This window comes from Tenrec ecaudatus, chromosome 18, assembly GCF_050624435.1.
Source record: "Tenrec ecaudatus isolate mTenEca1 chromosome 18, mTenEca1.hap1, whole genome shotgun sequence".
In the NCBI taxonomy this organism is placed as follows: domain Eukaryota; kingdom Metazoa; phylum Chordata; class Mammalia; order Afrosoricida; family Tenrecidae; genus Tenrec; species Tenrec ecaudatus.
The window spans coordinates 29,513,378-29,524,642 of record NC_134547.1 but is presented as its reverse complement, the minus strand read 5'-3'; the positions used below and the strand labels follow the sequence as shown (position 1 = coordinate 29,524,642).

The window sequence follows — 11,265 nt, the reverse complement described above, 5'->3', positions numbered from 1 at the left end:
AGGGCAGTGTTTAACTCACCTGATGCAATGCGTCTTCAGTAAGATCAGGCACACTTTGATCTCTTGGTACCATCTCCTTGGAAGTCCTCGCCCTGAAATCCCAGAGAAATATCCGGGATAACAAAATCCCATCACTTGTTGCCGTCAAGGCGAGTCGTGAGCAAAGCAACCCCATAGGATAGAGGCAAACTGCCCCCCAGGCCCCGAAGCCGCAATCTCCCTCGAATAGGCCATCACACCTTTCTTCTGTGGGGCTGCTGGTGGGTAAAACTGCCAGCCTGTCAGTTAGCTGAGGGGCATTTAACCACTGTGCCACCAACTGAGAGCCACTCCCAAACCCATTGCTGATTGTCAACGCTGGCTTCAAGCAACCCTACGGGGCTGTAATTTGTCCGGAAGCACAGCGCCTCAGGACGGAGCCCAAACCACCAGCCTTTTAGCTAGCAGCTGAGCGCTCAACCAATACGCCACCAAAAAAATCTTTGTCTATCCCACTTCCCTTGGTAAGTAAATGGTAGTCAAAAACACAGGGTTTTACACTTACTTAAACTGGCCGGTCGAGGGGACAAAGTAAAACTGCCTGGAGAAAGGCTCGTTGGGTAAATCACACATTTTTGAGTTCCCTGCAAAGGAAAGAGACATTTCTCAACTCTTCACAATAGCGTGAGGGCCGGTTTATGGTTAAAGTGCAGATGTAATCAGTAGCTCCATGTTCGTAGGTTAGTAAGATTTAAAAAACAAAACACTGGCTTTGCTTTCAAAAATATATGAGGTGATCCCTATGAATCTCTGTGAAATTCTGTGAATTTCTCAGCAAACAGAAAGTGAAGTCCTCGATACGCAGATAGATCTGTGCCACAAAGCCCGGGCCAGTTAGGGTGAGGGAGCACAGAGCTCCCCGATATGTGAGCGTACCCACATCAGTGCACTGCACACCTTCTTCTCATGAAAAAGGAAACAAGAACAACTTATTTTGAAAAGGCTTCGTACCCATCCCTGCAAGGTAACTGCTGTTGTAATCTCCATCAGCCTCCAGGATGCTCAGAGCGCCTGGCTTTCGAGCACGAGGCGCAAGAGCCCCATCAGAGGGTGCCTGAAGGTAAGGCCGAGGGCGTTTCCCCAGGAGGCAGCATCAATGTCCACTGGTGACTGAGGACGGGCTGTTCACGTCTTCTGACATTTTATGAAAATCTGCAAACACTCATGGGCTTCCCCCTCAGCCCCAGCTGAGAATGACGGAGCGAAGGCCGGCACTTACACTTTTTCCTGATCTTGACAGTAATGTACTCCTTGTCATCTGTCTCATCAACATCGTCTAACGCAGCAACACATCTTGGGACTACTTGAAGTAATTCCATTATTTTTGAATTCTACAATTTGGGAAGAAAAAAAATAACGGCAATTAAAACAAATTAAAAAAAAATCAAGGCCTAGTTCTGAGCTGCACACTCCGGGGCAGGTATTGGCGTGCTCTGTGCCCTGGGACTGACAGGAACAGGTCCCAGTGAGAACTGGCTGAACCCAGGGCCCACCGCCTGCTGGTGAGCTGCCTCGGGCCCATGACAACTCCGTGTGCCCTGAGCGGAACGGACTCCAGAGGGCTGTCAGGGCCTGGTCTTTGGGAAATTGATTGCCAGGTGGTTTCTGAGGTACTGCTGTGTGGACCTGAACTTCTGATCTTTTGGTGAGCAGCCGAATGTATGCCCAGGCACCCCAGTGCAGGGCCTAGCACATGCACACAGTAAGTGCTCAGTGAAAACAGAGCACCATCACCCTGCAATATTAGAATACTTCAATTCTGTGAAGAAATGCCACTGAACATTTTTAAAGGATCTAGGGAGAAGGTTGGATTTAGGGGACCCTGCCAAGTGTGCCACTGACCAGCCTCCTGGTTGTTTATTGCAAGTAGTGAATTGGATAAAGGTTAAGCATGAAGCAGGGATAAAAATAGACTTTTCCCTCACCATTTCCCCACGGCAAACAACCAGAGAACACAAACCAGACTCACTGCCAGTTCTAACACAGGGAGACCTACAGGGACCAGGAGAACTTCCTGAGGGTTACTGAGCCTCAGATTCTTTACAGGAGCAGAAAGGCACCTCTTTCTCACAAGGAGCAGCTGATGGTTTTGAACTGCTGACCTTGCACTTAGCAGCCCAACATGTAACTCACTGAAACCACTAGGGCTCCTTTCCAGGCCACTGGCAAGTGCTAAAGTGGGAGAGATTTTTTAAAAATCATTTTATTAGGGGCTCATACATCTCTTATGATAATCCATACATACATCAATTCTGTAAAGCACATTTGCACATTCGTTGCCCCCAACATTCTCAAAACATTTGCTCTTCACTTAAGCCCCTGGCATCAGCTCCTCATTTTTCCCCTCCCTCATGTACCCTTGATAATTTATAAATTATTATTTTGTCATATCTTACACTGTCCGACGTCTCACTTCACCCCTTTTTCTGTTATATGTAGATCCTTGTAATTGGTTTCCCCTTTTCACCCCACCCTCCCGTTTTCGCCATTCTCACCACTGGTCCTGAAAGGATCATCTGTCCTGGATTCCCTGTGTTCCCAGTTCCCCTCTGTACCAGTGTACACCCTCTGGTCTAGCCATATTTGTAAGGTAGAATTGGGATCATGGTAGGGGGGAGAGGGGGAAGCACTTAGGACCTAGAGGAAAGTTGTACGTTTCATCGTTGCTACATTGGACCCTGACTGGCGACCCTTCTGTAAGAGGGGATGGCCACTTGCCTACTGATGGGTCTTGGGACCCCGATCTGCACAGTGGGAGAAATTTCTTGTTGAGAGTGTTCAGGGAGGCCCCTGGCAAGTAACCACAGCTCCCCTTGCAGAACTCAGGAGCTTCACACGCTCCACACACTTCCTCCCGGTGCACTGCTGGCATGGTGAAACCAGGACACCGCCTTCCCTGCTACCTGCCCTCAAACCACGCTCCATCCCCCCACATACCTGGCTGCAAGTGAGAGGTGCCTGAGCAAGGCCTCCACCTGCAGTGGGTCGGGGCGCCTCCTCTCACACCTTTGCAAACTAGCCTTGAAAGGATGCTGTCAAGCTCCCCGAGCAGGTGATGGAGGGCGATCCCAGAGGGTGCTCCAGACTTCAGCAGTAACTCCAGAGCAAGCGCTCCAGGAGCCAGGGTGCCTTGGCGGCTGAGCCCTCTCCACGTACCTGGTCAGCACAGTCCACCGCCGTGCAGTGCCTCTTGTTCAGGACCTGCACGGACGCGCCATGAAGCAGCAGCAGCTCCACCACGAAGACATGCTTTTCGATCACCGCCTCGTGCAGGGCAGTGTTGCCTTTGTTGTTGGAAGCGTTCATGGAGGCCCCGTGCTAGAAAGGGAAACCGTACAAGCCGAAGTAAGGCTGTGACGCAGGAAGGCCGGGGCTGGGGTCCGGGCACTACAAAATGCTGTCCACTCTTTTGCACATCTGAAGATGTCTGTGATGCCAGGCTGGGCGCACAAGTCCCACAGGGAGGGTTGTGCACAAAGACGGTCAGGGCCGCACACTCCTCCCCAGAAGAGAGATGGAAACAGAAGCCACCCCCAAGGGGCGAGCCGTGGCTGTGCGGCCCTTCAGAGTCAAGGTTTCCACAGCAGGCTTTTCAGAAAGCACTTGCTTCTGAACAGAGAAATAGTAACAATTTCCTGTGCTAGATGAAAAAAAACAAAGCAATGCTAACCTCAACGTTACCCATGCTTCAAGTCCCCCCAAAGGAACTGCCACGGAGTCAATTCTGACTCACCGCAACCCACAGTGTAGACCGCTCCCCGAGCATCCCCTGCATGCTGGGTGAGCTAGGACAGCCCCACAAGGAGGCCAGCGCCTCAGTGACACAGACTGACACAGTGGCCGCAACAGCGCGCTCCAGCACCACGCTCTGGAGGACGGCGCCGCGCCCCGGTGTTCCGCTCTGCTGTACGTTAGGCTCACTGAGTCGGCACTGGCTTGCTGGCACCTAACAGCAGCAACAAAATTACCTGCCTGCCGATGGGCAGGACGATTTCCCTGCGGCTTCAAATTCTTAACAACAAGCACAAAAGGCCTGCATCGTGTGAGGGCAGAGACAGTGCTGAAGGGTACAGATGGTGCTGAGGGCAACGGGGAACCTGGAAATGGTGCTGATGACCATGTCTCGTGGCGGCCCGGCAGCCCAGGGCAGCGGAAGCCCTGCAGGTTCCCCCGGCTGTACGTCCCAGCAGACGCAGACAGCCTCGCCGAGCTGCACCGCTGAGCTGACGGCCAGCAACCCACCAGACACCCCACCACGCCCCGCCCCACCAGGGCGCCTTCGTATAACGTGGTGCATGTGATCGCACTACGTGGCTGACGTGTGTGGCTACATCTGTGAGGGGGCTTCCAAAAGTACGTGAAAGGGGGAATTAAAGGTCATGGATATTTCCACGAGCTTTTGGAAGACACCTGGTATTTCACCACAAAAAAAGGAATTTCAGAAAGGAAAAAGTAACAGTGCCATTGGAGGACATTGAGCCAATAATTCAGCAAGGGGGCGAGACACAAACCTTGGGCCTAAGCCCTCTAACACCTCCCTCGGCCTCCTGCCGCAGCACTGCCCGGCCGGCTCTCGGGCAGGCAGGGCGAGCCCAGGGAGGGCAGGGCCGCAGCGCTGTCGGGCTCACCTGCAGCAGCAGCGCTGCCACCTCGTGATGGCCGCTGGCACAGGCGTAGATGAGGGGCGTGCTTCCGCTCAGGTCCTGTGTGTTGGGTTTCGCGTTGGCGTTGAGCAGACACTTCACCACCTAAGCCCCGAGAAGGAGGGTGTTCAGCCTAAGCTCCCACTTGCAGGGTGACAAACACAACAACGCGACATTCTTTCTACTTTCCTCAGGGTTCTTTCCAGGCCCACAACAGACCCTGGGGAGAAAGGAGAGCCCTGAGGAGGGAGCAGAGGGCCCCTCTGCCGGCGGCCTCCCACGAGCTTTCTCAGTTCATCTTTGTATCGAGCCTCTGGAGGGTCGCAGCCATGCAGGCCAGGGGATTATCCTGGGGTGCTCAGTGGGAGCAGTGGACCACGAGGGCAGGTCAAGGAGCCCTGCTGTGAACACAGAAACCTTTCGGAAACAAAAATATCAAGGTGTGACGCGACTGTTTCTCAGCACAGCCTTCACGGAGGTCTCGATACTTGTGAAGATGGGTTCCATCCCTCTCGCCTTTCCCGAAGGATTCTGGGTTGGCACGCTCAAGGGACTGCAACCGTGTTCCTCTTCGGTGTTGAGTTTCGGGCACAAACAGCAATCTCCAGGGGCAGAATCGGGACTGCTGGGTGGATGGGGTCAGGTGTCCCTGTGAGAGCTCACAGGACAACCTTGTTGCCCTTGATGAATGGAACAAGCAGGAGCACTGCTGTGATGGGCAAGAAAGACCCGCCCTTTTCCTCACTGACGCTGCTCCCCGTTTTCTTACGTTCAGCTTCCTACCAAGCCTCTAGGATCACCCCATGTCCTTCGGGAACATCTCTTTGGAATGCCCAGAAGCAGTCTCCATCACCTCCAGAGCTAACCCCTCATCTTTGAAGTCCTCAGCACTCCTGGCTCCACCTAGACACGGCTGTGCTCTGTGGGGCAGCATCCCGCACACTTGTGGCCAACCTTCAAGGATTTGGGGAAATGGCTGGTTGAGTTTGATATTATTATCCCCGGCATCAAAATTGGGATTTTGAAATTATCTTCAAAGTTTCATGTTACCCCTGATATCAAAACAACTTCATTCCAGGGTAAAAAGAATTATTATTTTTAATTTAAAAAAATCACACTGAGACAAGTGTATCACTGCCAGGACTTGGCTGCAGCCATCCAGCGATGTCGGAGACACATGTAAACACCTTTTCTTTGGAAGAAGCCCGGCAAGTGTGGCCTGGGACCCCAGGAGCAACAGTTCTGGACTGCTCCCAATCTTCAAAAACACTCACAGAGTAGACAGAGGAAAAGTGTGTGCATGTGTAAAAATTTCACACAGAAGAGCAGGCTTTTCAAAAAGCCAATTCTCCCACAGGGTCTCCTGTCCCTCTTCAATAAGCCCACAGCTGTACTTCATGAGGCACTAAACCACTTGGCACTGACCATAGCTGTGGGAATGTCAAGGCAGTAAGATGACCAAGGGCAGGGCCGTCGGTGACCCAACACCAGGGACAGCTCCTGCGGGATGCCAGCTTTGCCTTCCCAGGTGGGAATGGTGTATGTGGTGCCGACTCCCCAGGTATTTCAGGGGCTGTTGCTGAGTACTGCGCTGCCCGCAGCTCAGGGCTGGCATCCCCACCCCGGGAGGTCTCACCCTGCTTGCATCCCCACCCCGGGAGGTCTCACCCTGCCCAGAGACATAACCTCTACCTCAAAGTGGCCCTTCTGGCAGGCGAGGTGAAGTGGAACTGCCTGGTTTGCATTTCGGGCGCCCACGTTGGCACCGTGCTTCAACAGGAGGGGAACGAAGGTGGCACGGCCATGAAGGGCAGCCACGTGCAGAGCGGAGGAGCCGTCCTGGTTGGTCACATTCACACCAAGCCCACTGGCAGGAATCTTGGCCAGCTTCTAGAAGTGGCAGAAAAAGAAGTGCCATTAATACTTATTAAGCCTATGGAGAACAGTTGAAGCCATCGGGCCCAAAATCCCGTTGGACTGGTAACTGCAAGGTCAGCAGTTCAAAACCACCAGCTGCTCATCGGGAGAAAGCAGAGGCTTTCAGCTCTTGTAAAGAGTGGCCGTCTTGGAATCTCACACGGGCAGTACCACCCTGCTCTGCAGGGTTGCTATGAGTCGGCATAAACTCAATGTCAGTGGATGGTATTCTTGGAAAGTGAGTTACTCTCAACCCTCTCCAGCCAGCCCAGGGAGGGGCTGGGTGTGTCCTTGGTGCAGATTACGGTGCTGGGGATGAAAGTCAGGAGTCCTAGCCTGACTGCTTTAGTCAGAAGTCCCTGGACTAACCTCCTAAATTCTTCTAACACAGTGGTTCTCAACCTTCCTAACCCCGTGACCCTTTCATACAGTTCCTCATGTTGCGGTGACCCCCAACCATAACATTATTTCATTGCTACGTCATAACTGTAATTTTGCTACTGTTATGAATCATAATATAAATATGATATGCAGGATGTATTTTCATTGTTATGAATTGAACATAATTAAAGCATAGTGATTAATCACAAAAACAATATGGAATTATATATATTGTGAAATATTTACTGGTATTTCTAATGACAAATAAATCAAATTTTGTCTTGAAGCATGATGTAGCATGGGTAACAGTCTTAATAAAACAACAGTACACCACATGGCTACATTTTGTGACAGTCTGCATAAAAAGCCAACGTCAGTGCGAAGGTTGAGATAGTTTCTTTCTCACCAGACCAGAAATTCTCGGGGCAGTCTTTGCAAGAGCACAACGAAGATCATCTTCCACAAGTCTAATTCTGTAGTTAGACTTGATAACCAACAAGCTGGAAAACCCTGTTTCACAAAGATATGTTGATGGAAATGGAAGAAGAAGGTGTAACACGGTCTCAGACAGAACAGGAATATGACTGCAAACACTTGATCCAGAATTTTGTAACTGGCATTGTAGAGAAGTCAGTTCTCACTGCATCGTTGTTAATAAGTCCAATGAACTCCTCTTGTGCTGTCTCAGGAACATCTTCAACTTTGACTGTGAACGGGCTTCTGGCAAGTGTAAATGGGTATCAGGTAGATTTGGAATGTCGGAAGAAATTTCGTCTGCAAGCATGTGCAAGTGCTCTTTCACATCGTTATCATCTTAAGCCTTTTGTCTGGTTCAAGGTTATGTTCCTCAGAGAAATCAGATAACGTAGGCAACATGTAAATTTTATTTTCATCCAATTTGTTTTTGCGCAAGCTGAAGTTTCATTTGGAATGATCAGATCTTTTCAGACAAATTGAGGCATATTGCACTTGGTCCTTGCAGTGATAAGTTTAACTCATTCAAGATGGCAAAGATGGCAACCATGTAAGCTATTTTCTGCAGTTCACTTTTATCGCTGGAAAGTGCTTTGAACTGCGGTCTTGCTTTCTGATGAAAAAATGTTCTGAGTTCACCACGAAGCTCAAAATCACGTTTTAAAGCTTCCTCTCAACAACCATCTCACTTCAGTGTGAAATATCAGAGCATTATTCGGCGCATCCAACTCGTTGCACAGTTGGGAAAACAGTCGACTGCTTAAAGTGCTCGCCTTTACAAAATTGACAGGACTTGTAACTCTTGTGGCAGCGTCTTTGTTGCTACTATTTGCCGATGAATCATACAGTGAGTTCTGATGACTTTTGGTGACTCATTCAGTACCAAACGTTGAAATCCAGACTGACATCCTAGCATAGCTGGAGTACCATCTGTGCAAACACCACACCCCTTTTCCCAAGAGATCTTATGCTCTTTCAGAAATGAACCAACTGTGTCAAGTACTTCACATGCAGTAGTTGTCATTTCAAGAGCTTTGCAAAAAAGAAACTCATCTTTCAAGTCGCCATTAATATACCTGGTGTAAACGGTAACTGAGAACAGTTTGCAACATCTGTAGATTCATCAAACTGGATGCTAAATATTGGAAGTGGACCAGATTTAATTTCCTGGATTACCTGATCAAGAATATCAGCAGACATGTCATCTATTCTTCTGCTGACAGTGTCGATAGAAAAAGAAATTGCACTCCATTTCATAACAAATTCACCTCTGATCATAACTCGAACAGTGTGAGGTTTCACAGCTCTGGTGATTCTGAGTCCTACCAAATATGAAGCTTCAACGGCTGCTATGTTTTGTTTGTGGTACTTGCCACCAGTGTCAAGTCTGGCTCTCTTGAGTCCATTTTTCTTCTAAAATAGTTGGTATCTTTGCCACAAAGCTCAGATGCTTGCTATCAAAATGCCTTTTAGTTTGTTCGGCTTTATAGATTTGGCTCATAGAACTTCACAACAAATAACACATTGTGGTTTCTCAATTCCTGCTGTGATTATTGAAGTAAAACCATACTGTAAAAAATCCTCACTATATTTTCTTTTCTTAACGTTCTTCTCTACATGATCCATTGTCATGGGATGGTTTGCGAATGAAAATAATATATAACAAGAGCTTTAATAATGCAAAAGATGATACATGGCACAGTTCATTGACGTTTCCTATGATTCACCATTCTCTGTGTTGTTCTTTTACCTACCTGATCCTACCACAAGGGGACGGTATTCACATCAACCACAGCCGACTATAAAAAGACCAATCGGCAGCCAGATTAAGTTCTCATGGTACAGATATAGTTTTTACAGTACATGGTTTTACATTTACCTAGTAATTGTAATTCATGAAATGCCATTTTACCTCCAATACTGCTTTCACCAGAGCATCTGCTCTCTACACAGTAGCTGCTCTCTACACACATGTGACTGGCCCGCATAAGTACAGGGTGTATGTGACGGGGTTGACACAATGATGTCATCACACCGGTTACTTGTATGTGTGCTTACCTGCATGTGGGCAGACCCATCTGGAGAGGGGTAGAGGAGCAGTGTCTCGGTTCCTAAGACCATCAGAAATGTGTTTGCCAATGGTCTTAGGTGACCCTTGTGAAAGGGTCATTTGACACCCAAAGGGGTCCTGACCCACAGGTTGAGAATCTTTGTTCTAATATAGCATACATGTCCCAATCAGGGTCCCCTGCCCATTTTGTAGTCCCCTTGTAACTGTGATGTACTGATCTGACACCAATCCTGAATCTGTGACAGTTTCCTTTGCCCCAGGCCCTGTTAAAGTAGCTGCCTGAAAACAACTGGACGCCATTATGACCCCATGCTAATGGGCTCTCATCTGGATGATGGGTCTTTGCCCTGCACAACACTTAAAAATAAATAAATAAATAAAAATACAGCATGCCAAAGTAACATGCCATGGCAATTCAGCAGGGAAAGGAAAGCCTATTCAGCAACCGGTGTGGATGGGGATGCAGAGCCTGCTGGAATGGTAGGAATGGTGAATGGTACCAGTCTACAAGCCTGCAGCCCCCACCCTCTTCTCAGCCAAGGCCTTCCAGGGACGTGGGAGGCCATCAGTGCCTGACTTCCGAGTCGTTCCCTTTTGACCACAGCACTGGCAGTAAGCACCATCACTGTGATGTAATTATGCAGCTCACTCACTCAATCTGGCTCTTTCCCATTATCAAATCATTTAAGAGCTCAACAACAATGTGCTCCAACCTGTAAAAATGGAATTACATTACATCCCACTGCCAAGTGCGATTTACTCCAGGTATGCACAGCTGACTCAACCTCTGAAAACCAATGTCAGCAGGCTACAGAAAAATCACATGAGCCATCAACGGATGTAGAAAGAGCACGTGACAATAACCAACAACCATTCATGACAAAAGGGCTCAGCAAGATGGGAACAGAGAGGAACAATCTCAACTTGATAAAGAGCATCGGCAAAGCCTCTAAGGGCTAACACGCTCTCCTCCTAAGGGCAAAATCAAGGAAGCAGTGTCTACCTTCACATTATTATTCAACACAGGCCTGGGAGTTCTGGCCACTGTGATAGGGCAAGAAAAATCAATAGAAGGCATCAGATTGGAAAAGAAGATTTTTATCAGACTGATCTCATTTGCAGAGACTTGACTGTGTAGGAAATCCTAATCTATTTTTTTATACTTAAAACAATGACTGTGGGAAACAAAATTTTGAAATACTATCGTTTATAATCATTCACACACACAGTAAAATACTCAGGCACACGCTTAACAAAATAAGTATAGGATCTATAAGCTGAAAATTACAAAATGTTGATGAAAGAAATCAAAGGAGGTCTAAAGTATCAATTTCCCTCAAATTATTTATCAGTTTAATAAAATCCCTATAAAAATTCCAGCATGTTTGTTTGTAGACCTCAAAACAAAAACAAAAAAGCCCTCCCTGTCACCGAGTTGACGCCGACTCATAGTGACCCTAAAGGGCAGAGCTACCCTGTGGTCCCCCAAGATTGAAACTCCTTTACAGGAACAGAAAGCCCCATTTTTCTCCTGAGGAGCAGCTGGTGGTTTCAAACTGCTGACCTTGAAGTGCAGCCCAACAGGAAACCACTAAGTCACCAGGGCTGCTTATAGTTAACATGGGCAGGCATGAGTTCAGGAACAGCTCAAATACTAAAAGGAACGAGAGAAATCACAGTACCCATATGAACAGTTCCTATACAGACACAGAAACGCCCACAGGCAGCTGTACCTCGTCC

The 11,265-nt window shown here is 48.5% G+C and overlaps 1 protein-coding gene across 2 annotated transcripts in view; it reads right to left on the bottom strand.

Annotated features, from left to right (window-relative positions):
* ANKRD27 (ankyrin repeat domain 27) overlaps positions 1 to 11,265 on the bottom strand; it is a 64,344-nt gene that overhangs the window by 3,278 nt on the left and 49,801 nt on the right. For both annotated transcript variants that reach the window (XM_075537335.1, XM_075537336.1), the window contains 6 exons: positions 6,375 to 6,572; positions 4,668 to 4,787; positions 3,196 to 3,357; positions 1,259 to 1,370; positions 545 to 623; positions 20 to 92 (listed from right to left, as the gene is read on the bottom strand). In XM_075537335.1, the coding sequence (XP_075393450.1) occupies positions 20 to 92; positions 545 to 623; positions 1,259 to 1,370; positions 3,196 to 3,357; positions 4,668 to 4,787; positions 6,375 to 6,572 (744 nt within the window). The remainder of the gene's footprint in view (positions 1 to 19; positions 93 to 544; positions 624 to 1,258; positions 1,371 to 3,195; positions 3,358 to 4,667; positions 4,788 to 6,374; positions 6,573 to 11,265) is intronic.